At 48.2% G+C, this 26,345-nt stretch overlaps 13 protein-coding genes across 14 annotated transcripts; 8 read left to right on the top strand and 5 right to left on the bottom strand.

Moving 5' to 3' along the window:
* Positions 1 to 827: 827 nt before the first annotated feature.
* Positions 828 to 2,273, bottom strand: LOC9633563 (bifunctional pinoresinol-lariciresinol reductase 1). The gene is made up of 6 exons (XM_024668394.1): positions 2,114 to 2,273; positions 1,994 to 2,062; positions 1,797 to 1,931; positions 1,491 to 1,743; positions 1,226 to 1,429; positions 828 to 1,174 (listed from the first exon to the last, which is right to left on the bottom strand). Exons 1-6 carry the CDS (start codon positions 2,225 to 2,227, stop codon positions 1,005 to 1,007), a joined length of 945 nt encoding a protein of 314 aa, XP_024524162.1. The 5' UTR covers positions 2,228 to 2,273; the 3' UTR covers positions 828 to 1,004.
* Positions 2,274 to 2,302: 29 nt separating this feature from the next.
* Positions 2,303 to 4,105, bottom strand: LOC9663140 (ultraviolet-B receptor UVR8). The gene is made up of 6 exons (XM_024668366.1): positions 3,482 to 4,105; positions 3,262 to 3,401; positions 3,006 to 3,197; positions 2,825 to 2,953; positions 2,609 to 2,764; positions 2,303 to 2,558 (listed from the first exon to the last, which is right to left on the bottom strand). The coding sequence occupies exons 1-6, from the start codon at positions 4,090 to 4,092 to the stop codon at positions 2,344 to 2,346; spliced, it is 1,443 nt and encodes a 480-aa protein (XP_024524134.1). The 5' UTR covers positions 4,093 to 4,105; the 3' UTR covers positions 2,303 to 2,343.
* Positions 4,106 to 4,195: 90 nt separating this feature from the next.
* Positions 4,196 to 6,713, top strand: LOC9633562 (U3 small nucleolar ribonucleoprotein protein MPP10). Its single transcript, XM_024674161.1, has 12 exons — positions 4,196 to 4,810; positions 4,851 to 5,142; positions 5,190 to 5,327; positions 5,382 to 5,450; positions 5,512 to 5,553; positions 5,615 to 5,683; positions 5,736 to 5,807; positions 5,854 to 5,904; positions 5,956 to 6,097; positions 6,151 to 6,266; positions 6,320 to 6,425; positions 6,479 to 6,713. Exons 1-11 carry the CDS (start codon positions 4,200 to 4,202, stop codon positions 6,407 to 6,409), a joined length of 1,692 nt encoding a protein of 563 aa, XP_024529929.1. The 5' UTR covers positions 4,196 to 4,199; the 3' UTR covers positions 6,410 to 6,425; positions 6,479 to 6,713.
* LOC9633561 (fructose-bisphosphate aldolase-lysine N-methyltransferase, chloroplastic) lies at positions 6,585 to 8,601 on the bottom strand. Of its 2 annotated transcripts, none has more exons than XM_002960113.2 (14): positions 8,512 to 8,601; positions 8,335 to 8,453; positions 8,199 to 8,262; positions 8,028 to 8,138; positions 7,907 to 7,966; positions 7,752 to 7,859; positions 7,527 to 7,596; positions 7,428 to 7,474; positions 7,288 to 7,368; positions 7,203 to 7,238; positions 7,069 to 7,152; positions 6,949 to 7,016; positions 6,821 to 6,899; positions 6,585 to 6,773 (listed from the first exon to the last, which is right to left on the bottom strand). In XM_002960113.2, exons 1-14 carry the CDS (start codon positions 8,593 to 8,595, stop codon positions 6,651 to 6,653), a joined length of 1,134 nt encoding a protein of 377 aa, XP_002960159.1. In that variant the 5' UTR covers positions 8,596 to 8,601; the 3' UTR covers positions 6,585 to 6,650. The 2 variants fall into 2 exon arrangements, with proteins under 2 accessions (XP_002960159.1, XP_024529939.1); XM_024674171.1 differs by having other exon boundaries at positions 8,335 to 8,447.
* Positions 8,602 to 8,806: 205 nt separating this feature from the next.
* Positions 8,807 to 9,829, top strand: LOC9663139 (UBP1-associated protein 2C). The gene has a single exon (XM_002960782.2). It carries the CDS (start codon positions 8,852 to 8,854, stop codon positions 9,806 to 9,808), a length of 957 nt encoding a protein of 318 aa, XP_002960828.2. The 5' UTR covers positions 8,807 to 8,851; the 3' UTR covers positions 9,809 to 9,829.
* Positions 9,830 to 10,129: 300 nt separating this feature from the next.
* Positions 10,130 to 11,829, top strand: LOC112347238 (cytochrome P450 71A1-like). The gene is made up of 2 exons (XM_024677829.1): positions 10,130 to 11,056; positions 11,123 to 11,829. Exons 1-2 carry the CDS (start codon positions 10,211 to 10,213, stop codon positions 11,744 to 11,746), a joined length of 1,470 nt encoding a protein of 489 aa, XP_024533597.1. The 5' UTR covers positions 10,130 to 10,210; the 3' UTR covers positions 11,747 to 11,829.
* A 514-nt stretch (positions 11,830 to 12,343) lies between these two features.
* On the top strand, positions 12,344 to 14,026 carry LOC112346550 (cytochrome P450 71A1-like). Its single transcript, XM_024675787.1, has 2 exons — positions 12,344 to 13,261; positions 13,314 to 14,026. Exons 1-2 carry the CDS (start codon positions 12,416 to 12,418, stop codon positions 13,944 to 13,946), a joined length of 1,479 nt encoding a protein of 492 aa, XP_024531555.1. The 5' UTR covers positions 12,344 to 12,415; the 3' UTR covers positions 13,947 to 14,026.
* LOC9663138 (probable E3 ubiquitin-protein ligase DTX3) lies at positions 14,012 to 14,870 on the top strand. Its single transcript, XM_002960781.2, has 4 exons — positions 14,012 to 14,354; positions 14,410 to 14,582; positions 14,630 to 14,678; positions 14,732 to 14,870. Exons 1-4 carry the CDS (start codon positions 14,037 to 14,039, stop codon positions 14,789 to 14,791), a joined length of 600 nt encoding a protein of 199 aa, XP_002960827.1. The 5' UTR covers positions 14,012 to 14,036; the 3' UTR covers positions 14,792 to 14,870.
* LOC112346552 (molybdate-anion transporter-like) lies at positions 14,797 to 17,148 on the top strand. Its single transcript, XM_024675793.1, has 10 exons — positions 14,797 to 15,071; positions 15,133 to 15,277; positions 15,340 to 15,508; positions 15,562 to 15,814; positions 15,873 to 15,961; positions 16,022 to 16,201; positions 16,262 to 16,347; positions 16,406 to 16,490; positions 16,550 to 16,678; positions 16,767 to 17,148. Exons 1-9 carry the CDS (start codon positions 14,837 to 14,839, stop codon positions 16,661 to 16,663), a joined length of 1,356 nt encoding a protein of 451 aa, XP_024531561.1. The 5' UTR covers positions 14,797 to 14,836; the 3' UTR covers positions 16,664 to 16,678; positions 16,767 to 17,148.
* Positions 16,697 to 20,211, bottom strand: LOC9633560 (isoamylase 1, chloroplastic). Its single transcript, XM_024675767.1, has 18 exons — positions 19,775 to 20,211; positions 19,535 to 19,717; positions 19,391 to 19,483; positions 19,186 to 19,338; positions 19,044 to 19,135; positions 18,846 to 18,987; positions 18,691 to 18,798; positions 18,554 to 18,639; positions 18,427 to 18,498; positions 18,237 to 18,369; positions 18,095 to 18,181; positions 17,954 to 18,046; positions 17,749 to 17,907; positions 17,610 to 17,693; positions 17,479 to 17,559; positions 17,327 to 17,409; positions 17,159 to 17,276; positions 16,697 to 17,104 (listed from the first exon to the last, which is right to left on the bottom strand). The coding sequence occupies exons 1-18, from the start codon at positions 20,177 to 20,179 to the stop codon at positions 16,841 to 16,843; spliced, it is 2,436 nt and encodes an 811-aa protein (XP_024531535.1). The 5' UTR covers positions 20,180 to 20,211; the 3' UTR covers positions 16,697 to 16,840.
* Positions 20,212 to 20,329: 118 nt separating this feature from the next.
* On the bottom strand, positions 20,330 to 22,360 carry LOC9633559 (dihydrolipoyllysine-residue acetyltransferase component 5 of pyruvate dehydrogenase complex, chloroplastic). Its single transcript, XM_002960111.2, has 7 exons — positions 22,268 to 22,360; positions 21,221 to 22,205; positions 20,981 to 21,172; positions 20,831 to 20,918; positions 20,707 to 20,777; positions 20,571 to 20,654; positions 20,330 to 20,515 (listed from the first exon to the last, which is right to left on the bottom strand). Exons 2-7 carry the CDS (start codon positions 22,184 to 22,186, stop codon positions 20,411 to 20,413), a joined length of 1,506 nt encoding a protein of 501 aa, XP_002960157.1. The 5' UTR covers positions 22,187 to 22,205; positions 22,268 to 22,360; the 3' UTR covers positions 20,330 to 20,410.
* A 126-nt stretch (positions 22,361 to 22,486) lies between these two features.
* Positions 22,487 to 24,060, top strand: LOC9633558. Its single transcript, XM_024675804.1, has 11 exons — positions 22,487 to 22,522; positions 22,574 to 22,644; positions 22,705 to 22,818; positions 22,874 to 23,004; positions 23,090 to 23,167; positions 23,222 to 23,266; positions 23,325 to 23,375; positions 23,428 to 23,479; positions 23,538 to 23,634; positions 23,681 to 23,843; positions 23,899 to 24,060. Exons 3-10 carry the CDS (start codon positions 22,707 to 22,709, stop codon positions 23,841 to 23,843), a joined length of 729 nt encoding a protein of 242 aa, XP_024531572.1. The 5' UTR covers positions 22,487 to 22,522; positions 22,574 to 22,644; positions 22,705 to 22,706; the 3' UTR covers positions 23,899 to 24,060.
* A 553-nt stretch (positions 24,061 to 24,613) lies between these two features.
* Positions 24,614 to 26,330, top strand: LOC9633557. Its single transcript, XM_024675797.1, has 3 exons — positions 24,614 to 24,916; positions 24,982 to 25,266; positions 25,491 to 26,330. The coding sequence occupies exons 1-3, from the start codon at positions 24,797 to 24,799 to the stop codon at positions 26,199 to 26,201; spliced, it is 1,116 nt and encodes a 371-aa protein (XP_024531565.1). The 5' UTR covers positions 24,614 to 24,796; the 3' UTR covers positions 26,202 to 26,330.
* The last annotated feature ends 15 nt before the right edge of the window (positions 26,331 to 26,345 follow it).

Here is a 26,345-nt window from a genome sequence, read left to right as displayed (position 1 = left end):
GCGAGCCCTCGAAATCTGTTTAGAGATGGAATGGCGCTGGGGATTGTGGGAGCCAATCTTTGTATACACCGACAGTTATGACTCCTTGACGCTGCTGGAGATGTATGTGCAAGATCCAATAGCCCTGGGTCGCCATCCAAATGCAGATATCATCCAGACGATAGTTTGGCTTGCAGGAACATCACTTGTTCCAGTTCATTTTTGTAAGGTGAAGGGGCACTACGACATCGCTGGAAATCAAGTTGCAGATGAGTTAGCTAAGATTGGTGCACATTTACTTCCAGGACAATCACAGTTTATTAACACTGTAGTTGAGTCACAATATGGTCAGCAGCAAAGCTATTCACGCCCTCAACAATTTGTGATTTACTGAAAAAAAAAAAGCAAAAAAAAAAACCATTAGCCAAATTTTGTTTGTAAAATGAAGATTAAAACTTTCTAAATGTTAATTTTCTTGAGCATTGCTTCCTTGGTGGTAAGTAATGCTTAGCCCTTTAAATTTTAGACCACAAGCTCTACGTAGCTGGACTTTCCTGGGGCAATGCTGGCATCAATGCATTATAGCACAGCTCTGTGGAGGTTTCCAGGCAATGATTTTGGGTGGCGGGGTGGTGCATTAGCTCAGTCTTGCATTCTCTTGTCTGCCATCGTTTGTAGCACTTTTTCCAGCTCAGATCAATCGATCAAAGCAGCAGTGTCGACGTACACATCTTGCTGCCTAAAACTCTCAAGGAAAAGTTGCTCAATGACACCTCCTTCACTCACTACTTTAGTGACAAAAGAGACCTCTAGCTGGTTGTGCAGGAACAAGTGTGAAAATGTGAATAAGATCTTCGTAACCAAACACTTTGGATTCCTGAGAGAAGAAAACTAACATTATTGAACTTATGGAGTTTGCCTCCAGAACATTTTCAAGATTGCCGTGCAAGTTTCTGCTTGATACGTGGAGCAAGTTAGTATTCATTGTTGAAGCTCCGTGTTGATCAAGGATGTTGATCAGGGAATCAGCACGCATAAGGCTTGAGATATACTTGTGGAGAAGTATACTCTACCTCAGGATACAAAGCAGTGACTTCAATATCATCAGGAGCCAACTCGAAGCACATAGCTCCATTGTAAAAAACGTGATAGATGCGCGTCCACACCTCTCTGAGCTGCAATGGAGTTTGAGCGTCTGCAAAACCAAACAATCCCGTCAGTAGACCTCGCAAATGAAAGCTCTCACCGTTGATGTGTAGAAGAACCTCCTCCTCACTCATCCACCTCTTTTCAAGGGTGCTGCCGGTCATTTCTTCCCACAATGCTACTTGCTCGTTCATTGTCAAGGCGTTTCCGGGAGGGCGAACGTAAAGAGCCTTGTTGAGTGTTCTGGGATCATCGACCGACTTGAGCAAGTAAGTTGCGAGGTCCTCCTCGGAGATATACATGACTGTGAATCCGCCAAAGTAAAAAGAGACAAATGCATGATCTAGAAACAACAAAACTGGTACCTTTGTGATCTCCATCTTTGTAAATGCAAACCTTGTCTCTGGGTGGAGTGAAAGTCGGGAAACCGTCCATTTGTACGAAACTGGCGAGCATGAGCCCCATGATACAGTTCGCCATGAAAAACGTATGAGGAATTCCTGCTGCTTCGATGGCTCTCCGGATAGCTACCTTGTCCCTATACATGGGGCTCTCGGGAATGGACTGGTCCTTGCAGATCCTATCCGCGTCCATCCCAAACTCGGAGGGGTAGAACTTCTGGAGAAGACAACTGTGTAAGTCGGGATTCACTTGAAAACCGTAAACTTCACCTTGATGTTTCCAGCTTCTTTCACGGCTCTGATGAGATCGTACTGGAGCTTTAGTTGATCTTCCCCAAGAGCGCAGATCACAACATCGACTTGCTGTAATATTCGCACAAGATCCTCTCGGTCTTCCAGAAAGCACTGGTTTCCAAAAAGCAGAAATGTAAGTGAACCAACACCAAGTAACTGATGATAGCTAGTACGGTGTAAATCGTTGCTCCGGCTTTTCTTAGCCCAACCAGGAACCGGACTTTATCAACATGTTTTGACACCTGAAGCTCACCCCAGAGATCAAAGAAGAAATATAGATAGCTTGAAAGTACCTGTGGACGAACTAGTATACTAGTTGGATGACCCGATTGAATACTAGCAGTAGCGATGTACTTGCCGATGTATCCCGTAGCTCCAACGATCAGAATCCTGCTCTTGGGCTCCATACTCACTCAAAATCAAACCAAATGGAAGAATCATCACAGTGTAAGCCTTCTTCATAGTGGAGCTGACATCCAGGATTATCACCTTACCATCGCGTCTTTGTTTACGAATTCCAATGTTACAAGCTCTGTGTTACCTGAGCTGGTTTGGGTCTCGAAACAATACAAACCCCGTGATTAGCTCCACAAGAAACACCCAACACTTCTACCGGAGTTTTCTCATGAAGAGCCTGTGGAAATTGTACCAAAACGGGATCTAGTTGCTCATCCTTAAGTCCAGGAATTCCGAGCTGGTAGTCGCGATTCTTTCCCCACGTATATAGATCCCCATTCTCTGAAAGCATATGAGCATTTCTGGCAAGAAAAAAAGAAAACGCTACTAACCAGTGATTGCTGCTGTCCAAGCCGGTCCGCAAGCAATGTAAGTGCATGTTTTATCAGCCATAGCCTCGACAATAGCCGGCTCTTTCCCGTTTTCCAAAGTCCCATGACCAAGTTGGCCATTTCCACCATATCCCCATGTAATCACTTTCCCGTCCTCTTAAGCGAAACAAGTAGAATGTTACGTACCAACAAGAAAAATCCAAGGCAAGAACTTACGAGTGAGAGCAGCAGCATGGAATCCACCACAAGCTACTTGCACTAGAGTCACATCTTCCAGAGCGGCTACAACCTTGGGCTTCCAGTTATTCGCTCTCGTTCCATGGCCAAGCTCATGGTTTGCATTCCCTGAACAGAATCAACACTAGTCTCCCCAGTTTTCAGGAAAAGAAAAATATACCTCCCCAGGACCATAATTGTCCCGACTTAGTGAGAGCCATTGTGAAAAATCCCCCGCAATAAACCAAGGCGATGGGAACGTCTAGCGCTTGGACCTTCGTCGGCCTGCTCAATGCACCTTCGTCCATGATGTCCGGGTTTCCATGCCCGAGCCTTCCTTCACCCTCGTCTCTTCCCCATGTGTAAAGCTCGCCTTTACAGAAGAAAGAAGAAGAAAACAATCAGACTTGCTCAAGAAAAAAGAGAACTTTGCTTACCACTTTCCGTGACTGCGGCGGTGTGCGATCCCCCGGCCGAAACGTGAACTATCCTGTCTTTCCACGGGCCCTCCAACAATCTGGGAAGAAGCTCTCGCTCGTATGATCCATGGCCTAGAGCACCAAAAGCCCCGTACCCCCTGCAAGCTTTGGCATCAACACATCTCAAGCGCAAGAACAAGAAAAGAAGAAATCAAAAACCAAGGATGATCTCACGTACCATGTATACACATTTCCAACTTCTGTGAGAGCGATGTTGTGCAATCCTCCAGCGCTCGCCATTTGGACCCTCTTGATCCTGGGATTCACGTAAGGCTTGTACTGGTTAAACTCCGTGTCTATGCCCAGCCTTCCACCATCGCCCTTCCCCCACACAAAAACATCCTGCTCGGCGAAGAGCACCGAATGGAAGAGCCCGCAAGTCACTCCAACGTTTCCCAGCCGGGGCTTGGCCTTCTCCACAAAGAGCGATGGATCCACGCCACCACCACCGCCACCACCACCGGCGGCGGCCCTCTTAAAAACACCACACCTCTCAAGCACATCCAGCCTCACCTCCTCGGCCTGCGCGGCCACTTCCATGTCCACCGGCATTCTCCCCTGGATTGGAGCCATCCCTGTGAATGCCGCGAGCTTGAGCGTGGAGATTAGCACCGGCAGCTTCTCCGTGTCCTCGGATCCATGTCCGACTTGCCCGTGAGTCCCCCGCCCCCACGCCCATACCTCCAGCTCCGCCGGCTCGCCGCTGCTCACTCGATCCGCCAGATATCCTATCCGCCGCCGCTGGAGCGATCGAAATGCGAGGTGTGATGGCGCTGCTCGCCGCAGCATCGCGCTCCACGCCATCGAGAACCCTAAAACCCTAAACCCCCCCACTCGACGATATTCGTAGAATATGCCCTTTAAACCCTAAAACCCTTGGGGCATTTTTAGGGTTTATGGCGCTCGATGGCGCGGAGGTGGCTGCTGTGCGCGATTCTGAGGCCAGCGCGTGGCTGGATGCGTCGCCGGAGCTTGTGAGCAGTGCCAGATCTTTCTCCGAGCAGATATTCGCGCTCGCTGTCACGTATTTTCCCAGGAATCCGCTACGCCGGCTGCTTACGCAGGGATTCGACGCCGAGCAGATATGGCAGCAGATCGAGATCCAGGATCGCCAGCTTCTTGCGTCCGTGAGGAGGCAGATCAGGGATTTGGAGAAGGTGGACGCTGCCGGGGATTTTTTTGGATTGGGAAATGCTGTTACTGAGGAGCAAGAGAACGGAAAGGCGGAGGCTAGTGATGATTCTCTTAGTGAGGAGGACAAGGAAAATGAGGGAGAGGAAGTGTCTGATGAAGAGGAGGAAGAGGCGGAGGCTGGAGTGTCGAATGTTTTGGAGGACAAGTTCTTGAAGCTCAAGGATATGGATAGATTTTTGCTGGATGCTGAGGAAGACTACCAACGGGGGGACGAGGCTCCTGAAAAGGATGAAGAGGAGGATGACGAGGAGGATGACGAGGAGGATGACGAGGACGATGGTGCGGATTCTGACGACGGAGATAAAGATATAAGGTAACTCGATATTGATTTTCTCTTGCTGAGACCTTTGTAGATACGAGGATTTCTATGGAAAGATCAAGAGCAAGGAAAAGAGCCAAGTTAAAGATCATGACAAGGAACAAGAAGAAGAACCAGGCGATGATGACGATGATGATGATGAACAAGGGGAAGATGAAGAAGAAGAGGTTAATGAAGAGGACGAAGGACAACAAGAACAAGGACGTAAAAGCGAGAGGGTGCAAGAAAAATCTTCGCATGAAAAACAACTGGAGAAGACACAAAAGCGTATCGAGCTGCTGGAAAAGGCTAACATGGATCCAAAAGACTGGACAATGCGTGGAGAGGTAATTTCACGCATGTTTTTCCATGTTTCTGATACAAGTTCTCCTAGATTACGGCAGCCAAACGACCCAAGAACAGCGCGCTTGAAGCTGATTTGGATTTCGAGCATAACGCGCGACCTGCACCTGTAATCACCGAAGAAGTCACGACTTCTCTCGAAGATCTCATTCGGCGTCGTATCATTGACGTACGCCTTTCTTTTCGCAAAGGCTTCAACGCTTAAAACTGTATTTTGTTTCAGGGCCTGTTCGATGATGTTGAAAGGAAGCAAAAACTACCAGATGTGCCTCTTGCGCAAAAGATGGAAATCGTAAGTCGATTGTGTGTTCTAAGCGTACAAGTCTAACGTCGAAACTTCTAATTTCTTACAGGATGAAAGCAAAAGCACGAAGGGATTGGGTGAATTATACGAGGTATTTATCAACGTGAAACTTCCTGCAATCTTTTGATCTGTTTCGTTTTTTCTTGTTTCAGGAGGAATACATGCAATCTGCAGGGCTTGCATCAGCTCCGGAAACCGAAGCAGATAAACTGAAACAAGAGGTTTTGTTCTCTTTCACTCATTGTGGCTGTTACCTACTCTCTGCTAATGCAGGCAAGAGATGTGTTTAAAAGGTTATGCATAAAACTGGATGCGCTGGCTCACTTCCATTTCGCTCCAAAACCTGTAAGGACTTCTTCGTGATATCATGTGGCTAAGGCTGGCTGTGCAGGTGATAGAAGACATGGCTGTCAAAGATGTTCCAGCGCTTGCTATGGAAGAGGTGTGTTTGCGTTTTAAAAGTGCTTGAGACTGAGCTCTATGGTTTCTCTAGGTGGCGCCTGTATTCGTTTCGGACGCATCGATGTTAGCCCCGGAGGAGATGTTTAGCGGTAAAGGAGCAGTAAAAGACGAGAAGGAGCTCGACAAAGGCGATAGGAAGAGGAGGCGTGCCTCAAAGAAGCGTAAATATAAAGGTGGGATGGTGTCATATCGCAGGAATATGATGTTCTTACGCAAAGTGTTTCAGCTCAACAAAAAGCCCAAGCTCTGCCTAAAAGGCCTCGAACGGATGACAAAACTGAAGAACAGCTTTCCGCAGCTCCTAAGAAGAAGCAAACTTCCGACTTCGTGAAATCTGCCAAGGTGAGAATTCGCAAGTTTGCAGGCTTGTATTGAGCGTCGTGTTAATTCTGCAGGTTTTTGCGGAGCTTGACCGGCAAAAAACTCAGCCCGCTGCCAAAGCTAAGATTGAAAAATCGATGCAACCTTCCTCTTTCAAGCTCTAGCCAGTGATCACCTTTGGTAAGAAGCGTTTTTCGCTAGCAATCTGCTCTAACTCTTGTTATTCTGATAAGGCATTAAAATATACGTGGAATGGCTCGCAATTTTCCGAGGCTTTCGTCAAGCTTTCCTCTGATCACTCCTACGCTGAGTGGTCAGAACGAAAGAATTCTAGGTAGCTTTGAGCAATCCAAAAGGATCTTAGACAAAAATGTAAAAGTCACAGGATGGAACTAGATGCCAAAGTTATGCCTGGCGAGTGCCATCCAGCCGATGCTTCACGCTCTTTAAAACTCTCAGCTCACCATCTAGGACGGCTGCAGCTAGAAGTTGTCTACTTCTCGACCTCCATGAGTGTTGATTTAGTTCCTGCGAGACAGTGTTAAAACGATAAAAGCTCGAGAGAAGGGCCCAACCAGGATTGATTTTTCATGCGTCTCGATTCGCCGTGCTACTTCCAGGCACACAGGAGAACCATGAAGTGGTTTTTGACCCCTGAGAAGCACAAACAATTAGTCTCTTCAAAGAAAAAGGAATGTTTTACGGCGTGTTTCCGCCAAGTTGATCTTTAAGTATCGTGTTCATTTCCGGGAATTGCGTCAATAGATCAGTCTGCAGTTTGTGAAAAGTGATTCAGCAACACACCTCTTAGCACGCTCATTACCTCGTCATACGGATTTTCAGGCACAGTGAAGCCATAATCAAGTGCAAGCTCTGCGTTTGAAAGATCACCATAGTTTATCCAAATCTGCGAAGCCGAATGAAACATGAAAACAAAACAAAGACCACTGCCTCTACCTGATCGTTTTCAGTATAGGCTCTGTCCGCTGTAACCTGCTTGTGGTAAGGAAAAGAAAAAGAAAGAACTTCACGCGTATCTTACAACTGCGTAGTTCAGAAGCCCGTTAAAGGAGAGCTTCGCAAAGCTGGTTGCGTTGTGATTGAAAAAATCGAGCATTGGTATCTGCTAACGCCGCGTTATAATGTACACAAGGAAGTAAACAGAAATAAAAAGAGACATACCATTACTAATGTCGAGTCCTCTCCAATGGCTAGTGAACGAGAAAAAACTGCAAAGGAAGGACGAACAAAACTAGCAAGAAACAAGCTTGCTTCCTGTACCTGTGGCGTATACATGCTTGAAGTCTTCAAGAGAAACTTTACCGAATAGTTGAGGCCAAACATTAAGTGCCTGCTCAAGTACACAGGCAAGTACGTTAGAAACGCTTACAAAAATCCTTCAAGCATCAAAGTAAAAAAGTCCTTGAAACCATTTGGAAAAGAAAAAAACAGTAAAAAAGAAGTGAATGAAAGCTTGCAAAATAGAAAACTACCCCAAGTACTTACGTTTTGCACTTGGCCAAACTCAGTTGTTATCATTTCCAGCCGCTCACGAGTCTTGCCGTATAAAGGGCTCGCCTTCAAGTAACTTAGCTCGGTGTCCTCCCAAAGAAACTACGCACTTGAAAATTTTGAGAAACAAAAACTCGATAGTCCAGTACCGTGTTGTCGAGCTCCGCTGGTTGAGGAAGACACGAGATGTATGGTGCCCATACTGACGACTGGAGCTCTTGCAAGAAAGATTTAGCAAAGCGAAGACGAAAATGTTGAGAGTAAACTTGCCTGGCCTTTGTAGCGTTCCATGAGGACAATAAGAGCAAGTTTGGTCCACGGCTTAACAGTGCTGGGCAAAACCATGCTGAGCTCGTCAGGAAGATCACTAGGAGCTATCATCTGGGCGTAAACAAGAACCAACATTAAGTGGAAAAGAAGAAAGGACCAAACAACACAGACCAAGTCTAGAGAAATTTCCAGCACGCGTTCTCCCGCACGAACTGGACGGCTCGCAAACAATCCCCTGCGTCATAGACTCATCAATGAATCAAAAGGACAAAAATAAAACCACGAACTCCACTGCTACTCGACCTGCCTGCCAGATTCTTGCGATGTCCCAATGCGCACCGCCGATAGATCGCCGTCATCGTTCCGGCTCGCGAGCCACGACATAAACCCTGCGTAGCCATTGCTCAGCTTCCGGGGCGCCTGGTTCTGGAATGATCAAGCCAAGAACTCGCGAAAGCGATCGACAATCGATCTATCAGCGTACCTGAAGCGCGCAAAACCTCCTCGAGATCGATCCAGCCACGCCGGGAAGAATAAGAATCCTGGGCGGCGCCACCGGCGCCCACATTTCTCCTCTCCAAAAATATAGGTTTATTACCACGTCACTGCAATGCCACGTCATGGGTAAAGAGTAGCTGATGTGGCATATTCCCGTGTTTGCCACGTGGCGTTCTACACTTTCTTGGCGTGTAATTTAGGGCATGATGGAGAGCAAGAAGCGCAAGGCGGAGGAGGATCCGGGCGGCGATGCCGGCGGAGTTGAGCAGCCGGATCTCGATAGCGCCGACGTTCTCAAGCTCCTGGAGCCGCTGGATCGCGGCGCCATGCACTACATCCTCCAGATTTCTTGCTTGCAGCACCCGGCTGTTCTGGAAGAGGTCCGGAGGTACGTGGACAGGGATCCCGCGCACCGCAAGCTCTTCGTGCGGGGATTGGGCTGGGACACCACCGCCGAGACGCTCAAGGGCGTCTTCTCGCAATCCGGGGAGGTGGACGAGGCCGTGATCATCCGGGACAAGGCCACGCAAAAGAGCCGGGGATTCGGCTTCGTCAGTTTCAAGCATATGGATGGAGCTCTCCGCGCGCTCAAGGAGCCGAGCAAGAGGATCGATGGAAGAATGACCGCTTGCCAGTTCGCGTCAACCTCTTCTTCCTCCACTCCTTGCTCTTCGATCACTCCATCCATCAATCCTCCTCCGCCGAGGCCATTCATCGAAGACGTCTCCACCAGGAAGATCTACGTCGGGAGCGTTCCAGTGGGGACGAGCGCGGACAAGGTGCTGGCCATCTTCTCCCAGTTTGGAGAGATCGCCGAGGGTCCGCTGGGATTCGACCGCTCCACTGGAGCTTCCAAGGGATTCGCGCTCATCATCTACAGAACCTCCGAGGGAGCGCGCAAGGCGCTGCTGGATCCTTTCAAGACGATCGATGGCCACCAAGTTCACTGCAAGCTCGCCGCCGAGGGGCTGGCCAAGCAGCAGCAAATCAAGCACGATCAAGCGTCCATGGATCATCACCACCATCAAGCCATGCGGCCTTTGATGGCTCCAGCGATCGCTCACAACACCATGAAACAAGCTCCTCATCCTCTCGTCAACTATCACTACGCCCAAGCTCCTCCGCCATCTTCGAGGGCGGGGTCATACAACTATCCGGCAGCGTTTGGAGGACAAGCCGCCTGTCAGGGACAGTATTATGGGATTCACCCCGGCTATGGAGTTTCGTATCCCGCAAGTGCAGTTCCAGTGGCGAGCGTTCCATCGGGTTACAGCGGTACGTGATTTACAAACAAAGATCACACTTTCTAGCAATAGTTTTGGTTCTTGGTTCGGACTGACTTAAAACAAGTTGGTTCTCTCTCCAGTGTAACAACAATTTTATTCTTTTTAAAAAGATAATTTTAGTTCAATTTTTTGTTCTTTTGTCAAAATGCATTTGAAGATACTCTTGACGTAGTGATCCAATGCCATGTTAAACAATTCGCATCTGGAAGATCTAGCTCACCAAGGTAATACCGTTATCATCATTATTAGAATTGCGATTGCTGATTGATTTCAGCAAATACCGGGATCAAGATCTCCTCTCGCTTCCACTAGATCTGATCCAACACGCTATCTTCCACTAGGTCCAACTTGTGTTGGATCTTACCGCTCATAAGTTCATACCAATTGGAGTTCCAGAACATGGCAGCTCTCGTGGTAACTCTTTTGATTGTGCTGCTCCCTCTCCTATTGTGGTGGCTTCGCATCTATCAGAGCAAGAAAAATGTAGCGCCAGGGCCTTTAGCGATTCCACTTTTGGGCCATCTTCACATGCTGGGAAGGCATCCACACAAAGCCCTCTCTAGTCTCTCCAAGAAGTTTGGATCTGTCATGAGCATCAATCTAGGCTCTGTTCCAACGCTTGTAATCTCTTCTCCAGATGCTGCAAAAACCATTCTCTCCACGCAGGACATCGTCTTTGCATCCAGGCCAAGGACTGCCGCTGCCAAGTTTATCTTCTTCAACGCAAGGGATATGGTGTGGTGCGAGTATGGATCGTACTGGAGGACAATGAAGAAGGTTAGTACTCTGGAGCTCTTCACGGCCAAGAGGGTGGAGGAGTCAAAGAAGCTGAGGATGGAAGAGATTTCTCGTCTTGTGACCTCTATTGCTCGGGAGGGTGACAATGGAAGGGTTGCTATTGACATGAATGCCAAATTGTCAATGACCAACATGAACTTGGTGAGTTTCATGGCATTCAGCCGGAAGTTTGAGGAATCCTCGTTTGTAGAGCTCTTGCAAGAGGCGATTGGTCTTGTGACTGGTTTTGTTCCCAGTGATTACTTCCCCTATCTCGGCTGGATGGATGATTACCTGGGCACTGTTCCAAAGATGAAAGCCGTACAGGGCAAGCTTGACACGATATTCCAGGCAATCATCGACGAGCACAGATGCGTAAATGCGGAGAAACAACGAGCTCCAGATCTTGTCGATGTGCTGCTCTCGCTGGATGAAGTAGATGACAATGATCGCAAGGGCATGATCATGGTGAGTCAAAGAACATGGATCGTTGAACAACATTTCTTTGAAAATCTCACCTTTCTTTGCTTCTAGGATATGTTTGGTGGTGGCGTCGACACCGCTTCCATCACCACTGAGTGGGCTCTCTCAGAACTCATACGCAATCCAGCTTGCATGCTCAAAGCCCAGCGCGAGATTGACCAGGCCGTGGGGTTTGACCGAGCCGTGAACGAAGATGATCTCCTCAACCTCGGCTACGTTAGAGCGATTGCCAAGGAGACCTTCCGCTTGCACCCGCCGGTCCCGCTGCTGGTCCCGCACGAGTCAACGCAAGAGTGTCTGGTCAACGGACTCCGCATTCCCGCCAGAACCAGGGCCACGGTCAACGTGTGGTCAATCGGGAGGGATCCAAGGTGGTGGGAGCGTCCGGAGATGTTTGATCCGGACAGGTTTGCTGCGAGGAGTGTGATTGATGTCAAAGGGCAGCACTTTGAGCTTCTTCCGTTTGGATCTGGGCGGAGGATGTGCCCGGCGATGGGCTTGGGATTGGCCATGGTTGAACTCTCACTTGCGAGGTTGATCCAGGGATTCGAGTGGAATTTGCCAGCAGGACTGCAAGAGCTGAATATGGAGGAGGAATTTGGGGTGACGCTCCGGAAGAGAGTGCATCTGAGTGCTCTTGCAATGCCCCGTTTGAAGGCAGAGCTTTACGTTTAGAATGTAATTTGGTTTCCCATCCGTATATCTGTAACTTTGAAAGTTAATCGAGAAAATATCGAAGCTCTTGAAGATTGGCAGGACGGCTGGTTTTCACGATGAATCAAGCGCATACATAAATAATTTTCTTATGTTTAATCATTCACTTGCAGACTAATCCTAAGATATGTCCTTCTCGATCTTCTTCAAAGTGGTGTTTGAGCTACAAAACAAGAGGATACAGAAGAAGTAACAAGAAGAACCAGATTTCAAGCAGTCCAGGAACAAGGTTTTACGCTAATCAAATTAGTAAATTTGGGATTTGAGCCAGAAGCTAGAGTGGGAAATTTGAGACAAGCGTCTCTCCAAGCTTAACTGAATCATTTTATTGTCTGCGTATAAAACCCTCGTAAGTATGAGACTGGTGTATTGAGATAAGCTGCTTGGATGATAGTTGCCGCCGTTCACCGGCCAACATTATTGGTTGTGGTGGTTGTGGCCTCCCCCATTGCTTGAATCTTGTCCTCACACGTGTAATTGGGGAGTGGAGCTCCAAAGTCCAAGTTGGCGTTTCCCAGCTTGACATTTTGGAAGGTAAACTCGCCATGTTGCAAAAGGCAAAGATCAGTCATTTTCCATTTATTGGACACCTTACTTTCGTGCCATAAAAAACATTCAGCTTTCGTACCAATGGAAGACATGGCAGCCCTCATTGTAGCTCTTTTGATTGTGCTACTCCCATTATTATGGTGGTGGCTTTGCAGCAAGAAAAATGTAGCCCCAGGGCCTTTGGCGATCCCACTCTTGGGCCATCTTCACTTGCTGGGAAGGCATCCACACAAATCCCTCTGTAGTCTCTCCAAGAAATATGGATCTGTCATGAGCATCGATCTAGGCTCTGTTTCAACGCTTGTAATCTCTTCTCCAGATGCTGCAAAAGCCATTCTCTCCACGCAGGACATCTTCTTTGCATCCAGGCCAAGGACTGCTGCTGCCAAGCATATCTTCTTCAACGCAAGGGATATGGTGTGGTGCGAGTATGGATCTTACTGGAGGACAATGAAGAAGGTTTGTACTCTGGAGCTCTTCACTGCCAAGAGGGTGGAGGAGTCAAAGAAGCTGAGGGTGGAAGAGATTTCTCGTCTTGTGACCTCTATTGCTCGGGAGGGTGACAATGGAAGGGTTGCGATTGACATGAATGCCAAATTATCAATGACCAACATGAACTTGGTGAGTTTCATGGCATTCAGCCGGAGGTTTGAGGAATCCTCGTTTGTGGAGCTCTTGCAAGAGGCGATTGGTCTTGTGACTGGTTTTGTTCCCAGTGATTACTTCCCCTATCTCGGCTGGATGGATGATTATCTGGGCACTGTTCCAAAGATGAAAGCCGTGCAGGGCAAACTTGACAAGATATTCCAGGCAATCATCGACGAGCACAGATGCGTAAATGCGGAGAAACAACGAGCTCCAGATCTTGTCGATGTGCTGCTCTCGCTGGATGAAGTAGATGACAATGATCGAAAGGGCCTGATCATGGTGAGTGAAAGTCCTAAGATCTTCAGAAAATATCATCTTTTCTTGCTTCTAGGATATGTTTGGTGCTGGCGTCGACACCGCTTCCATCACCACGGAGTGGGCCCTCTCAGAACTCATACGCAATCCAGCTTGCATGCTCAAAGCCCAGCGCGAGATTGACCAGGCCGTGGGGTTTGACCGAGCCGTGAACGAAGATGATCTCCTCAACCTCGGCTACGTTAGAGCGATTGCCAAGGAGACCTTCCGCTTGCACCCGCCGGTCCCGCTGCTGGTCCCGCACGAGTCAACGCAAGAGTGTCTGGTCAACGGACTCCGCGTTCCCGCCAGAACCAGGGCCACGGTCAACGTGTGGTCAATCGGGAGGGACCCAAGGTGGTGGGAGCGTCCGGAGGTGTTTGATCCGGACAGGTTTGCTGCAAGGAGTGCGATTGATGTCAAAGGGCAGCATTTCGAGCTGCTTCCATTTGGATCCGGGCGGAGGATGTGCCCAGGGATGGGCTTGGGATTGGCCATGGTGGAGCTCTCCCTGGCGAGGTTGATCCAGGGATTTGAGTGGACTTTAGCACCAAAACTGCAAAAGCTGGATATGGAGGAGGAGTTTGGGATGACGCTCCGGAGGAGAGTGCCTCTCAGAGCTCTTGCAATTCCCCGTATGAAGGCAGAGCTTTATGGAGGGATATGCTAGTATATTCTAGCTGCCATAAGCAAAATTAAATCCATTAAAGTCTTTTAAAAGGTAAGTAAAAAAGCTTTTGTTTAGGGTTCTATTGCGGCAATGGGCTGGAAAGAATCGGACTTGGTGGTGGATTTGGATCCTCCGGATGAAGAGTGCCCGATCTGCATCAGCTCGCTCCAAGGTGATGAGGTCGTCGTCGAGCTCTCTCGATGCAACCATCACTTCCACCACAAATGCGTCACATCTTGGTTCCGCTCTCGCCCTAGCTGCCCAACTTGCCTCCGTCCGTACGGGATCTTCACTGGAACCCAGCCCCGGGGATCCATGTTCGTACAGACGCAGAGCGATTGGAGCTGTGCAGGGTTTCCATTGCACGGTGTTATCACGATTAATTACCGCTTCCCAAATGGAATCCAGGTTATTTATTCATTTTCTTTCTATTATTATATTATTATTATTATTGTTATTATAGGGGCCAGAGCATCCCAATCCTGGGTATCACTACAAAGGGACTGTACGAACGGCATTTTTGCCTGATAATGAAGAAGGGCGAGATATATTGAGGCTCTTGAAGATAGCATGGGAGCGAAAGCTGGTTTTCACTGTGGGGACGTCAATTACCACAGGTTTAAGTAACTGTGTAATGTAAGTGAGTTTTTTTCTTACCATTTAAACTTATAATTAAAATGCAGCTGGAATGGCATCCACCACAAGACTCAGTACGAAGGCACATACGGATATGTAAGGAATTTTCTTTTGTTTACTTAGGTGATGTTTGGTAAATTTTCTTGCAGCCAGATGCGACTTATCTCAGTAGAGTAAGGCAGGAACTCGCTGCATTGGGCGTTTTTTAACGTAAAACTCTAGCTGCCACGTGGACGGTTGCAATTCAAACTCAAATGCATAGTGAAGAGAAGAGAATATTCTTCAGGATTTTAGGGTTTGAGAAGGGCTTTAGTATGGAGGAGCGATGGCGCGCGCCCGAGTGGCTCTATCCGTGCTTGATCGCCGGATCGGGATGTGCTCTAGCGCTGCGGGCTTCGATCGCCAGGAAATATGGCGCCGCGCCTCGCCTTTCACCTACATTCGTTGCGTTCCAGAGGAGGTTTTTTCAAGTTTTCTTGCTGGCTTTAGGTAAATTTCCAATCTTTCTGCGAGCAAAGGATGAAGCAAGTAATCGATGTTTCTTTTGCAGTGGCCCATGGTTTCCAAAATGTGTATGTAGAAGCTCTGTACAAGAGCTATGGATTGCAGAGAAAGGAAATAGCTCGTCTTCTCCTGTTTGGTCACGCAGCAGCAATTTTTGTAGGGACAATTGTGGCAGTTTCAGCGGATTCCTTGTAAGCTTTTGTCGATTTTTTATTTTTCTTCCGGATTAGAGGAGAATAGTTTTTGCTGCCAGAGGACGAAAGCAAGTATGCCTTGCGTATGCGGTCTTTACGGTGATTGAGTCTGTTCTAAAGCAATGGGGACACCTCTACGCTCTTTGCCTTGCGAGGATTTTCAACGGGTTGGCCTCGTCGGTGCTGCCTTGCGTTTTTGAGACATGGATGATCTCAGAGCATGAAAGGGTACTGTAAACTGTAAAACTCAAAACTAGACTGTCTTTAACGTCTCGTTTCAGCATGGTTTTCGTCAAGAATGGATGGTGGAAACGTTCCTGATGATGAGTTTTGGCGGAGCTATCGCTTCACTTGGTACCACCGCTGTTGCAAACTTTTTCGTCACCAACTTGGGTTGGAAGCTAGGAGCACCATCTGTTCTCTCCGCCGGTGCCGCAGTTATTCTTTTTCTTTTCGTTTCGAGATCCTGGGATGAGAACTGGGGTGAGGAGAGTCAAGGAAAAATCTCCAAGCCGTTGCTCCTTCCATTTCGCGGTCAGTGGTTTTTCGCTTGTTTGTTTTTTTTCTTATTCGAGACACTTTTCTTACGCAGACAAAAAAGTCGTGACTTTGGGACTCGTACAAGGAGTTTTTGACGTATCAGTGGCCGTTTTCTGGCTTCTCTGGGTGCCGACGATAGTGGTATGTGTTTTGGTTTTCCTTTTTCGCTTTGTTGTAGGAGAAAAACAGTTTATTTTACAGGCCGATGGTCGAGAGATTTATGTTGGATCGATATATGCTTGCTTGATGGCCTCTGTTATGGTGGGGACTAGTATTGCTGCTTTCCTTTCATCCTTCCCGTTGCTCACACCTGAGAGATCTCTTGCTCTTGTGCTGGCTATTGCAAGTATCTGCTTATTAGTCCCGGCCTACGATTACCAGGTAGAAACTTTAATATGTTTCCATTTTCCGCAGTGGCTAAGCTTTTGCTCTGCGTTGCAGGAGATTCCAGTGTTGGTGGCGACGTTCTGTGTGTTTCACATATGCGTCGGGATAGCTACGCCTTTGCTAGCTTGCTTTCGAGCCTCGTAAGTAGTTCTCGAGATCGTCTTACGTGGCGAAAACCTCTTGCTATTCTCTGTGTAGATATATCTCCAGTTCTCGTCGAGCAGGAGTTTATGCCATTTACCGTGTTCCAACTGACTTGGCACTCATTCTTTTTCTAACTCAGGTGGGTGAAAGGTTTTATCCTATCGATATTTCCTTTACAAGTCTTTGGTGCTTTTGCAGGGCTCAATCCGTCAGGCATGGGATAATAGCACCATCCTTTACACATGCGGTTTAGCAAATCTTGCAGCCGCGGGAGGGGTGCTTGCGCTGACAAACTCTTGGAAGAAACTCTAGAAAACCATTTGTACGGTAAGAACACTTCCAAGCTTTTTTTTTCCTAGTTTTCCTCTTCCTGCGAAATCTAAGCTCCACTTATTCCGGGATTTCTTATTGACAGGAACTTCTCTCTATCTACACGGTTGCTTGACGCTGGAGAAACTGGAATTTACAGTCGATGAAGCTCTCTCTCTCTCAATCCTCGTTGAGCGGGACAAGGACGAGGATGACAGAGCTGTAACTTATCATAGGATAGATTTGAGCGTTGAGAAGCGGGCTGTACTGCGCGTATGCTGTTGCCAAATCGGGGATGTCGTCGGCTAGAAAGTCGTAAGGGGCGGGCTTGCTCGAGTCTACCACTGGCTGCCATTTGAAGCCTGGCCTTTCCGGGAGAGTGACCAGCACTGGCAGATGGCTCGTGTTAAATGCAATGTAAAGCTCTCGCTTCTTCGCATCCACCTGCGAGAATGTCAATAGCTGTGTAAGGAAGTATGAGAACTTAAGAGAGCCTACCAGTGAAAATGCGACGAAACGGCTGGTTTCGGACCAATCTGGAGTCTCTGGAACAACGCCGTGCCACTCCAGGCGCTCGGCTGTTGGGAAATCTCCAAGTCCAAGCGACTCGGATTGCCTGTGAAAGATGTTTAGTGTCTCATATGAGAATGGATGCCGCTAACTTGCCTTCTAAAGTTGAACAGATGGCGTGAGAACCGGAAGAGACCGGTTGGATCCGTTCGCAATTTATCCCACCTGAAATAGTTTATCTACACGAAGCACATCTTTTGCACAAACTCGTTAACACCGGGAGTGGAAACAATGGATGGAATTCTTACAGCATTGTCGTGGCAGTACGTGTTGTTGTTCCCTCCTTTTGTATGTGCGTACTCATCGCCCATTGTTACCATAGGTACACCCTGTGAAGCAGCTTGTTTGGCGTTGGAAGGAAGCAGCCACTTTAGCTTACCTGAGAGACCATAAGAGCTACCAGAAAATTCCTCAGCTGCCTGTGCCTTAGGCGGCGCACACGAATGCTAACGAGCTCGCCTTCCTGCCATGGAAAACCGTCCGTTATTGCAATGTTTCGCATTTGCCACCATCCCTACCTCTCCGCAATTCCAACTGTTGTTATGAGTTTCCCCATCGTTGTTGCTCTCCCCGTTCGCTATGTTGTGCTTCGAGTTGTACGACACAAGGTCAAGTAGTGTAAATCCATCATGAGCAGTTACAAAGTTGACGCTGTGCCATGGTTTTCTGCCTCCGTCCTGAAAGTAGAGAGTTTCATGGTGGGAACTATAGACTCCCAAGTACCTGATATAAGTGCGGCGAGCCACACAAGCACTGTGCGAATGCCCCAGCCAATCCATCAGTTCCTTTGATAAAAAGGCGCACAGTATCTCGATACTGAAATGAAAAATGTGGAAACGCATGTAAGAAAACCAGGGAAATCACCTGTCCATTCCATTCAGACCAGATTCCCCAGTGAGGAAAATTTCCCACTTGATAAAGACCTCCTGAATCCCATGCTTCAGCAATTAGCTGCCGGTACAAAAAGCTGTTGAGAAAGTGTACAATGAAAATTACAAGCACGGACCTTCACTCCTCTCAGAACGGGATCGTTACTTATCATATCGATAAGTGGAGGTTCACTCAGTGGCGTGCCTGTTGTCACAGAATCTCCATCCACGTCCTCGCTAGTGCCAAAAACATTTGCTTTATCCCAAAGACTAGAGGAGATTTGACAAAGGTTAGATTCTCCTGAAAACATCAAGATTGGGACGTACCTACTTGCGCGGGTTAGTATGGACGCTAGATCAAAACGAAAACCATCAATGTGCATCTCCAGCACCCAGTACCTAAAACATTTAGATTTGTTACTTTGTGATTCACGTCGTTCAAACCATCAAATACCTCAGACAATCAACAATAAATCGCCTGACCACAGGATGGTTGCAATTGAATGTGTTCCCGCATCCAGAATAATTATAGAATTCTCCCTATAGAAACAAGTAAACCCAGTTTGTTTTATAGAAGGTGTAACTATCAACCTTGGGCGCAGTCATGTAATAGACACGGTTATCCAATCCCCGAAAAGAAATAATCGGTCCCATTTCATTTCCTTCAGCAGTATGATTGAAAACTACATCCATAAAAACCTGTGAAGTATCTCGGTCAGTACAAAATCCACGGACAATGCATATACCTCTATGCCAAGCTTGTGCGCCTCCCTTACAAAAGTTTTAAACTCTTTAATCGCATCACGACCACAGTTTTGTATTCCAGACGAAGCATATCTCGTCATTGGAGAAAAGAAATTGATGGTCGAGTAGCCCCAGTAGTTCATCCTGAGAGGCAAACGAACTGCATCACTATAAGGTAATGAAGCAATGCAACAACTTACTTGTGATCACCCATCACGGGATTGTACGAATAGTATTCTAGCTCATTAAACTCGTGAATCGGCATCAGTTCTATCGCGTTGATACCCAAGTCCTGTAGCATCCCCATGTTAGTCCTTGAAACCTTCTCAAACAACCATATACCTTCAAATGTGGCAGCTTCTCCAGGGCTCCGAGGTATGTCCCAGGAAAATCCACATTACTTGATGGATGCTGCGTAAAACCACGCATATGAAGCTCATATATTATAAGATCCTTTTGTTTGTGACGCGGAGGCGAATCCCCTTGCCAATCAAACTGAAACAAAACAGAAAGCTTGTAGAACAATGCAAGATTTGGCAAACTCTACCTCGTCGTTTAACTGCGGAACCATCCCGGCCATCTGAGGCCAGCAGCTGTTTCCAGGTCCTAAAGCTCCGTATTTTCCCCGACTAACTACAGCCTGCAGCACCAAAAAACTCCTGTCAAATCTATTCATCTCTTCATTCCTTACCTTAGCATAAGGATCTACAAGAATTCGAGACAAATCGTAGCAGCACCCCTCCTCCAGACTGAATTTCCCATTTAGCCGGTATCCATACAGCAAATTTGGACATACGTCTGGGAGATAGACATGCCACACATCTCCAGTCCTGTTAAAAACTGGATGGAGAGGAAATTCTTTACTAACTCGGCCCTGCAAACAAAAAGAGTAAAAACCAAGTCGATGGAAGCACAAGAGCAATGCCCATACCTTTTGCAAATCTTCCTCGGTGAACAAACACAAGGACACAGCGATCGCGCCGCTAGAATGCACAGAGAAATTTACACCCCCTTCCACGGGCGTAGCGCCGAAAGGAAGGGGTCTCCCTCGCTTGGGCGACCCTGCCAATTTCTTCACATCCACGCTCTCCGACGAGCTGTAACTGGACGTGCTCGTCTCCATCGCGCGGCACGAGACGACGGGATCACCGCCATTGCAATGCCTCCACCAAGAAATCTTACCCCTGCAATGCCAACCCCTAGCCAGATTCACGCAATGCGGGGGCGCCCGATCGCTGCAAGACGCGGCCGCGGCATCGCCTCGATGACAGACCCTAGGAGCATCCGGCGAGGCACTGGGAATGGCGCCTGAGACAATCGCCGGCGCCATCGCCATAGCTCAAAAACAATGTTCCTCACATGTGGAAAAGCAAACCCTTTATACCAAACCCTGAGAAAATATTCCGTCACACTTAACAGAATATCCTTACCTGGTAGTTGCCACATGACATGCCAGCACTGGATAAACTCAATGCAAAAAAACAAATTATGGTAAAAACGATTTCTTATTCTTTTGGGTTTTTAGCAGCGAGCATCAAAAAACAAAAAAAAAAACTCTTTAGAGAATTTATAGAGTCAGATCCTTGGGGTTCTCGATGATCTTCGCTAGTGTCTGCAAAAATGCTGCTACGTCCGCGCCATAGATGATCCTGTGATCCGCAGTGATGTTCACCTGTGCGAAAGATTCGATCAAGACTGCTAAAGTTTCTAAAACCTAAGATACAAACCTGCATTTGGTTCTTGATTCCAAAGAGACCATCTGAAGTTGCCACAACAGTTGGAGCAGAAGCTCCCACAGCCATAATCGCTCCCTGGGAAAGTTTCGAGATGAATCAGGGATTGTTGATCCAAGGAAGAACTTACCGTGCCGGGTGGGAGAATCGCGTCAAACCTATCAACGCCAAACATCCCCAGGTTTGACAAAGTGAAAGTTCCTGTCGAAATCATCAAAGAAAGTTGTCAAAGTCACTAGTTTGTCAACACCAACCTGAGTTGTACTCGCTGGGCTGGAGTTGTTTCGCGCGAGCCTTGTCAACGAGCTCTTTCCACTTCCGTGATAGACTGTAGATATCCAGCTGCACCACCAACACACAAGACTATGAACTCGAAAACGAGGAATAGAAAGATTTTTGCGTACCTTGTCGGCGTCTTGCAGAACGGGGGTGATAAGTCCGCCGTCAATCGCTACTGCAACGGCGATGTTGATGCTGGCGTTGTACGTGAAGCTCTTCCCATCCTTGCAGCTAGCGTTCATCACGGGGTGCTGTGCTACCGCCAAAGCCACGGCCTTGGCCAAGAGAGCGGACATGGTCACTCCCTTGGATTTGATCTACAAAACAACAGTCACAAAAAGCATCGAGTCGAAACTATGGCTTACCTTCTTGTAGAGCGCGTCGAGAGCGTCGGTGGTGATCGTGTATCCCACTCTGAAAGTTGGAACTGAGAGGCTCTCCACCATATTCTTGGAGACTGCCGCTTGCATGCCAGTGAAAGGAACGGTCGATCCCAGCGGAACTGGGGCTGGAGCAGCCGCTGGAGCCGACGAAACTGGAGAAGGAGCGGCGGTCACCGGAGCGGCAGTGACAGCAGCTGCTGTAACAGGAGCTTTTCCAGTGGATGCTTCGACATCAGCTCCAGTGATCCTGCCCGAGGGACCAGTTCCAGCGACAGCAGCCAGATCCACCTTGAGTTCCTTGGCAAGCTTCTTCGCGTATGGCGTAGCCACTATCCTCGTTCCTCCTTGCGACGCAGGATGAGATGAAACCACAGGAGTGGCAGCAGCCACAGCAGGAGCTGGAGCTGCCGAGGGTGGCGGCGGCGGCGGTGGTGGCGACGAGACTGGAGCAGCGGGAGCAATGGAATCAATCGCTGCTGGAGGCGGAGCAGGAGGAGGAGCACTTCCAGACGACGCTGCAAACTTCGCCTTTGCTTCGGCAACTTCGTCCAAGCTCTCGGCGAGAATTCCAATCGCAGCGCCCACGGGAGCCACTTCTCCCTCTCCCACAACGATGGAGGCCAAGTAGCCATCGTAGAACGTCTCCACGTCCATGTCGGCCTTGTCCGATTCCACCACCACAACGCTCTCGCCTTTGCTCAGCTTGTCGCCCTCGGCCTTCATCCACGACACAATCTTCCCCTCGGTCATGGTGGAGCTGAGCGCCGGCATGAAGATCTCCCGGATTTTGGCCTGGACGCGCAAGCTCCTGCGAGATCTCCTCGACGGCCTGGCCGACGGCGCCGCTGCTGCCGCGGATGGGACGCCATCTCCCAGGAATCGAGATTTTCGCGAAATCTCTTCGAAAGAAGGCGCTGCCACGGACGCTGCTCCCGCAATTGCGGCCATGGTTGGAACTTGGATCGATCTACGCACAGCCAACATGCATTGCTCGCAAAAAGCCACAGGAAATGGAAGAATGGAGCTTACCTGTGGAAGAATGGACGCCAAGAACACGCTTTGCTTAGCTTGCTCGCCTCAAACCCTATATAAGAGTGTCATGCGATTAGTAGCGCTGCTCATTCGTCCCGGAGAATCCGTCGGCCTGGCTCCATCCTGACCGTCCAAGTTATTCCTCATTAAACTAATTAAAAATGATTTAAATGTATTTGTTATACTAAGTAATAAGCTTTAAGCAAAACCTATGGATGTTCTTGTTCTTCGTGGTTTCGCGCTCTCCGCAGGGTTTGTTTGTTTCATTCTAGGGATTTCTCTGAGGTGCGTCTTGATCCTTAGATCCCAGAGGGCTAGCATCAATTTCCATCAGCGGCCATGGCGGAGGGGATCTAGATCGGCGCTCAAGTCCGGTAATACGTTTCTTTCCCTTGCTGCGCATTGCGATCGTCAGGGTGTTCATAGATTTCCAGGGATGGATGCAAATGCTGCTCCATTCTCCAGAGAGCTCGAGAATGCGTCGGATTTCGCGGCCATTTCAAGCAATGGATTGGTCTCAATCTGTGGCTTTGGTTCCCTTCTTTCTGGTAAGTCATTCTTTCATTCCTTTTCTTTTTATCTAACTTTGAGCTGTGCGTTTAGAAAAGAGTGCTCGCTCCACGTTTCCCAGGCTTCTCAATTTCCGACCTGGAGTCGTCAAAAACTTTCGACGGATCTTTGCGCACATCGCTCCAATATTTCTGGAACGCGGCATCGCGAATGTTGAAACAAAGGTAGGAAACACTATCTACGTAGAACTTTTTTCGATAACGTTTTTCTTTCTTCACAACTTTTGCTGGTTATATTTGTTCCTCACAGGAAATGTCGAGCTTGAGCGTGGAGCCATGCATTGGGGAGTCCATAGTCGTCACTGTCTTCGAAATCTCTCTGCTTGAGGTAGACATTCGTTTCGGATCTCTGTGAGTTCGTTTTCTTTTTTTCTTATTGCAGGTTCCGGCTTTCATACAGCGGGAACACGAGTTTCGGTTTCTCGAAGTAAGTCTCGGGTGATTCAACCGGCCTTTGTTTTACGTATTTGTTTTTCTCTCTTTAGGTGGCCGTTGTCAACTCTTCTGAAGAAAATGCGATTCATCTCTGTAAGGCTGTGAGTATTCTGACGGTATCTGGAAGATCCCTGAGCTTATTTGAGCAACCAGGTGATTTGTGCCAAGTACAGCGACGAGGAATACTTGTCCATTCGCTGCCAAGGTGACAGTTACCTGTTGGGACACCTTTCTGAAACGAAACATGCGACACTGGATTGTAGGAAACAAGGACGTCTTCTACGAACGCTATGGAAAGCATGGAATCCAGCAGATATGGCGTGATGACATACTCCCTTGCCGACTCTATCTTCATCATTGGTATGAGCAGTCTCTTTTCTCATTTCTTACATTTCGTTGGTGCCAGTGTTCTAGCAGCGAAAAATCTTGGGCAGGATGCATTCGAAAGCTTCTTAGACCACACTTACCTCGGGGACCGAAGAACAAGAATACGAGAGTACTTGGACGCTCATCCGGGTATAATGAAAGAACAGCCTCCGGAACATCTCCGTGATCGTTATGGAGGCTAGGTGCGCCCGCCATTTCTCCATTCGCGTAAGATAGTCCTGACTTTGTTCTTCGCAGGCTATCAGCATTTTGTACAAAGCGATGGACATGATCGGGTCCTTTTCTTTGGACGAACGTGAAGATCACAGACCATGCGCAAAAGACCATAAGAATGGAAGATTTCGAGCTTACCTGAAAGAACTATTAACGTATTCTATAATTCACCGATTTCATCCAGCCTTTGCTTTTACTTAGCATGCAGCCAAGAACCATTGCTTGCGGGTTCCGGAGCTTAGCATGAGCAACACAGCGCGAATCACCACTCCATTCTTGCCAACGCGCTGTCTAAAGCAACCTGTCCGACAGCGAATCTCTCTCCCTCTTGGAGCTCTGTGATCTCCCAGGCTCTGAAACCTCACAATTTGTGTGGAATTCCCAGGAATGCTCCCATAATTTCTCAAGGCACAGCTCCAGTGCAGCGCAGAGATTGGTCATCGAGAGAGAGAGTCCAAGAGTTGACTAGAGCACTTTTCTAAAGAGAGGAGAGGTCAATGGCAATGCTGCTAACACAAATAATTACTTTTTAAAGGTAATGATACATTATCAATACTCACTGTTAAATTTATGGAAATGGTTTTGAGCCTAATGGTTCAAACTTCCTAAAATTTGGCCCTTAATGTTAAGGGTAAGCGTAGACCTAGGGCACTATTAAGAATTGGTAGAAGTTTCTTGTAGAACATTCTGAAAATACAGCTTACGTTAGATTTGACTCAGGATCGGCAAGTATGGGCCGTTAACTCTTGTGCCTACCACACGCTTTGCACGCTTCCGCAAAGTGGATTGGAATCCACGCTCAAGTCCGCAGAGGAAACACGACTTGGCTGCCGTCATTGTGGTGGGCAATTGTTAGCTCGCAGCTAGGGTTTGGAAGTTCCAAGCGCCGAGGTAGAGGGATCAGGGCTTGCAAGCAGCAGCGATGGCGTGCGACAGTAGCACGATCGCCGAGGGCGTGGAGCGATGCCCATTCCTGAGGAACATTGGCGAGCCGACCTCGTTCAATTTCAGCAGCTTTGCTCCCATCAAGTTCCCCAACCCGGTAAGCGCCTCGAGATTCTGGAAATTTAGCTCGGGATCTGAAAATTTTGCCCCCCTCTTCTTCAGCTGCGCGGATCGAGAGGGCCAATTTTTGAGGATGGCCCTGGTTTCGACACCGCATTTCGACTGTTCCACGGCAAGGATGGTGTGATTCCGCTCTCCCGGAACAAGGCTGACGATGGCGCCGAGACCCTGGAAGTCCCCAAGATGGGCTTCCATCCACTGGCGGCATCCGCGGCTACCATAAGTCTCTCCTCGTTTGGAGCCGGGAGATTTAATTTTGACGCGTTCATGGCCAAGCAACAGAAGAAAAAGAAGGAGCGCAAGGAGTCTGAATCGAAACAAAACAAGGTACACTTTCTTTTCTTCCTTGGGAGTGCTGTGGTGTGATTTCTTGTTTTCCTTGGATTGCTCCTTTGCTTGCTCCTTTGCTTTGTTTTCTTCGTTTTGATTCATCAAATTACTGCACCTTTGCATTTCATTTCCTGTCATCGTTGGCTCTCTGATAATGTTCTTCACGATTTTTTATTTTTTTTTCTTCGTCCTTCTGATGATTCAGTGAAACATATTTTCAGGACCATCTTCACGAAGCTCTTGGCTCCGAGTGGCTGGCAACTGGGAACTGCCCGATCGCACGCTCTTGTCGAGCAGTAAGTGGAGTGCTACCTCTCGTCGCAAAGTGGTTCAAACCACCCTCAGGGATGAAGTACCGGTGTCCACCAGCTATCGTCGCCGCTCGAGCCGCCCTGGCGAGAACTGCGTTCGCAAAGAACTTGAGGCCTCAACCATTGCCATCCAAACTCCTGGCAATCGGCCTCCTGGGGATGGCAACCAACGTGCCGCTGGGGGTCTGGCGCGAACACACAAAGAAGTTCTCTCCGGAGTGGTTCGTCGCGGTCCATGCAGCGGTGCCATTCATTGCTATGATGAGAAAGGCCGTCAACATGCCGAAGCTCGCTATGGCTTTCACTATCGGGGCATCCATCCTGGGACAAGTGATTGGCTCTCGCGCCGAGAGGATCCGGCTAGCACAGGCGAAGCTGGCTGCAAACGGTCCGGGGGTGGTGACAGAGATTTGCTTATCTCGTGACAACAACAGAGCTTCTTCGACGATTGCTAGAGGCAAAAGCTCTAGTCCTCCTGCTCTACTAGTTGGAGACCGAAGCTCCGCTTCTGGTTCTGGAGGGGAAGCGGAAGAACAGATTGATTCGCTCAACCATCAGTGCGCGAAGCTGGTCTGGGACGAGTTTAAGTCGCCAGTGTCAAGAACAGTCGATGCGTTTTAAAAGCTTTCGGTGCGGGCTGGTGAGAATAAAAAAGTTTCTGCTTCAAACCAAACGAGGTCTGTGCTTCGTTTTTTTCTTTCTTCTTTCCACATTGCAATAATTCAAGCAAAAATTGTGATTGTTTTTAAAGCTTCTGGTGTGTAT

Source organism: Selaginella moellendorffii, unplaced genomic scaffold (genome assembly GCF_000143415.4).
Source record: "Selaginella moellendorffii unplaced genomic scaffold, v1.0 SELMOscaffold_0, whole genome shotgun sequence".
Classification (NCBI taxonomy): Eukaryota; Viridiplantae; Streptophyta; class Lycopodiopsida; order Selaginellales; family Selaginellaceae; genus Selaginella; species Selaginella moellendorffii.
This window is presented reverse-complemented; position numbering and strand designations above follow the sequence as displayed.

Bases quoted from the DNA above. Each gene is read 5' to 3' on its own strand.
- LOC9633563 (XM_024668394.1), bottom strand. From the start codon at position 2,227: ATGGAGCCCAAGAGCAGGATTCTGATCGTTGGAGCTACGGGATACATC. The intron at 2,063-2,113 runs GTACTTTCAAGC...GGTGAGCTTCAG, and splicing joins GTATACTAGTTCGTCCACAG to GTGTCAAAACATGTTGATAA. The intron at 1,430-1,490 runs GTACCAGTTTTG...GCGGATTCACAG, and splicing joins CAAAGATGGAGATCACAAAG to TCATGTATATCTCCGAGGAG.
- LOC9663140 (XM_024668366.1), bottom strand. From the start codon at position 4,092: ATGCTGCGGCGAGCAGCGCCATCACACCTCGCATTTCGATCGCTCCAG. The intron at 3,402-3,481 runs GTACGTGAGATC...CAAAGCTTGCAG, and splicing joins GTTGGAAATGTGTATACATG to GGGGTACGGGGCTTTTGGTG. The intron at 3,198-3,261 runs GTAAGCAAAGTT...TCTTCTGTAAAG, and splicing joins CGCCGCAGTCACGGAAAGTG to GCGAGCTTTACACATGGGGA.
- LOC9633562 (XM_024674161.1), top strand. From the start codon at position 4,200: ATGGCGCTCGATGGCGCGGAGGTGGCTGCTGTGCGCGATTCTGAGGCC. The intron at 5,328-5,381 runs GTACGCCTTTCT...ATTTTGTTTCAG, and splicing joins TTCGGCGTCGTATCATTGAC to GGCCTGTTCGATGATGTTGA. The intron at 5,684-5,735 runs GTTTTGTTCTCT...CTGCTAATGCAG, and splicing joins CAGATAAACTGAAACAAGAG to GCAAGAGATGTGTTTAAAAG.
- LOC9633561 (XM_002960113.2), bottom strand. From the start codon at position 8,595: ATGTGGGCGCCGGTGGCGCCGCCCAGGATTCTTATTCTTCCCGGCGTG. The intron at 7,967-8,027 runs GCAAGTTTACTC...CAAGAGCTCCAG, and splicing joins TGGAACGCTACAAAGGCCAG to TCGTCAGTATGGGCACCATA. The intron at 7,017-7,068 runs GTAATGAGCGTG...CACAAACTGCAG, and splicing joins CTGAAAATCCGTATGACGAG to ACTGATCTATTGACGCAATT.
- LOC9663139 (XM_002960782.2), top strand. From the start codon at position 8,852: ATGCACTACATCCTCCAGATTTCTTGCTTGCAGCACCCGGCTGTTCTG.
- LOC112347238 (XM_024677829.1), top strand. From the start codon at position 10,211: ATGGCAGCTCTCGTGGTAACTCTTTTGATTGTGCTGCTCCCTCTCCTA. The intron at 11,057-11,122 runs GTGAGTCAAAGA...CTTTGCTTCTAG, and splicing joins ATCGCAAGGGCATGATCATG to GATATGTTTGGTGGTGGCGT.
- LOC112346550 (XM_024675787.1), top strand. From the start codon at position 12,416: ATGGAAGACATGGCAGCCCTCATTGTAGCTCTTTTGATTGTGCTACTC. The intron at 13,262-13,313 runs GTGAGTGAAAGT...TCTTGCTTCTAG, and splicing joins ATCGAAAGGGCCTGATCATG to GATATGTTTGGTGCTGGCGT.
- LOC9663138 (XM_002960781.2), top strand. From the start codon at position 14,037: ATGGGCTGGAAAGAATCGGACTTGGTGGTGGATTTGGATCCTCCGGAT. The intron at 14,583-14,629 runs GTAAGTGAGTTT...ATTAAAATGCAG, and splicing joins GGTTTAAGTAACTGTGTAAT to CTGGAATGGCATCCACCACA. The intron at 14,679-14,731 runs GTAAGGAATTTT...ATTTTCTTGCAG, and splicing joins ACGAAGGCACATACGGATAT to CCAGATGCGACTTATCTCAG.
- LOC112346552 (XM_024675793.1), top strand. From the start codon at position 14,837: ATGCATAGTGAAGAGAAGAGAATATTCTTCAGGATTTTAGGGTTTGAG. The intron at 15,509-15,561 runs GTACTGTAAACT...GTCTCGTTTCAG, and splicing joins TGATCTCAGAGCATGAAAGG to CATGGTTTTCGTCAAGAATG. The intron at 16,348-16,405 runs GTAAGTAGTTCT...TTCTCTGTGTAG, and splicing joins CTAGCTTGCTTTCGAGCCTC to ATATATCTCCAGTTCTCGTC.
- LOC9633560 (XM_024675767.1), bottom strand. From the start codon at position 20,179: ATGGCGATGGCGCCGGCGATTGTCTCAGGCGCCATTCCCAGTGCCTCG. The intron at 19,136-19,185 runs GTATATGGTTGT...GGGATGCTACAG, and splicing joins AGAAGCTGCCACATTTGAAG to GACTTGGGTATCAACGCGAT. The intron at 18,988-19,043 runs GTAAGTTGTTGC...TTTGCCTCTCAG, and splicing joins CCCGTGATGGGTGATCACAA to GATGAACTACTGGGGCTACT.
- LOC9633559 (XM_002960111.2), bottom strand. From the start codon at position 22,186: ATGGCCGCAATTGCGGGAGCAGCGTCCGTGGCAGCGCCTTCTTTCGAA. The intron at 20,919-20,980 runs GTACGCAAAAAT...TTGGTGGTGCAG, and splicing joins TTCTGCAAGACGCCGACAAG to CTGGATATCTACAGTCTATC. The intron at 20,778-20,830 runs GTTGGTGTTGAC...TGATTTCGACAG, and splicing joins GCCCAGCGAGTACAACTCAG to GAACTTTCACTTTGTCAAAC.
- LOC9633558 (XM_024675804.1), top strand. From the start codon at position 22,707: ATGGATGCAAATGCTGCTCCATTCTCCAGAGAGCTCGAGAATGCGTCG. The intron at 23,005-23,089 runs GTAGGAAACACT...TGTTCCTCACAG, and splicing joins TCGCGAATGTTGAAACAAAG to GAAATGTCGAGCTTGAGCGT. The intron at 23,267-23,324 runs GTAAGTCTCGGG...TTCTCTCTTTAG, and splicing joins ACGAGTTTCGGTTTCTCGAA to GTGGCCGTTGTCAACTCTTC.
- LOC9633557 (XM_024675797.1), top strand. From the start codon at position 24,797: ATGGCGTGCGACAGTAGCACGATCGCCGAGGGCGTGGAGCGATGCCCA. The intron at 24,917-24,981 runs GTAAGCGCCTCG...CCTCTTCTTCAG, and splicing joins CCATCAAGTTCCCCAACCCG to CTGCGCGGATCGAGAGGGCC. The intron at 25,267-25,490 runs GTACACTTTCTT...ACATATTTTCAG, and splicing joins CTGAATCGAAACAAAACAAG to GACCATCTTCACGAAGCTCT.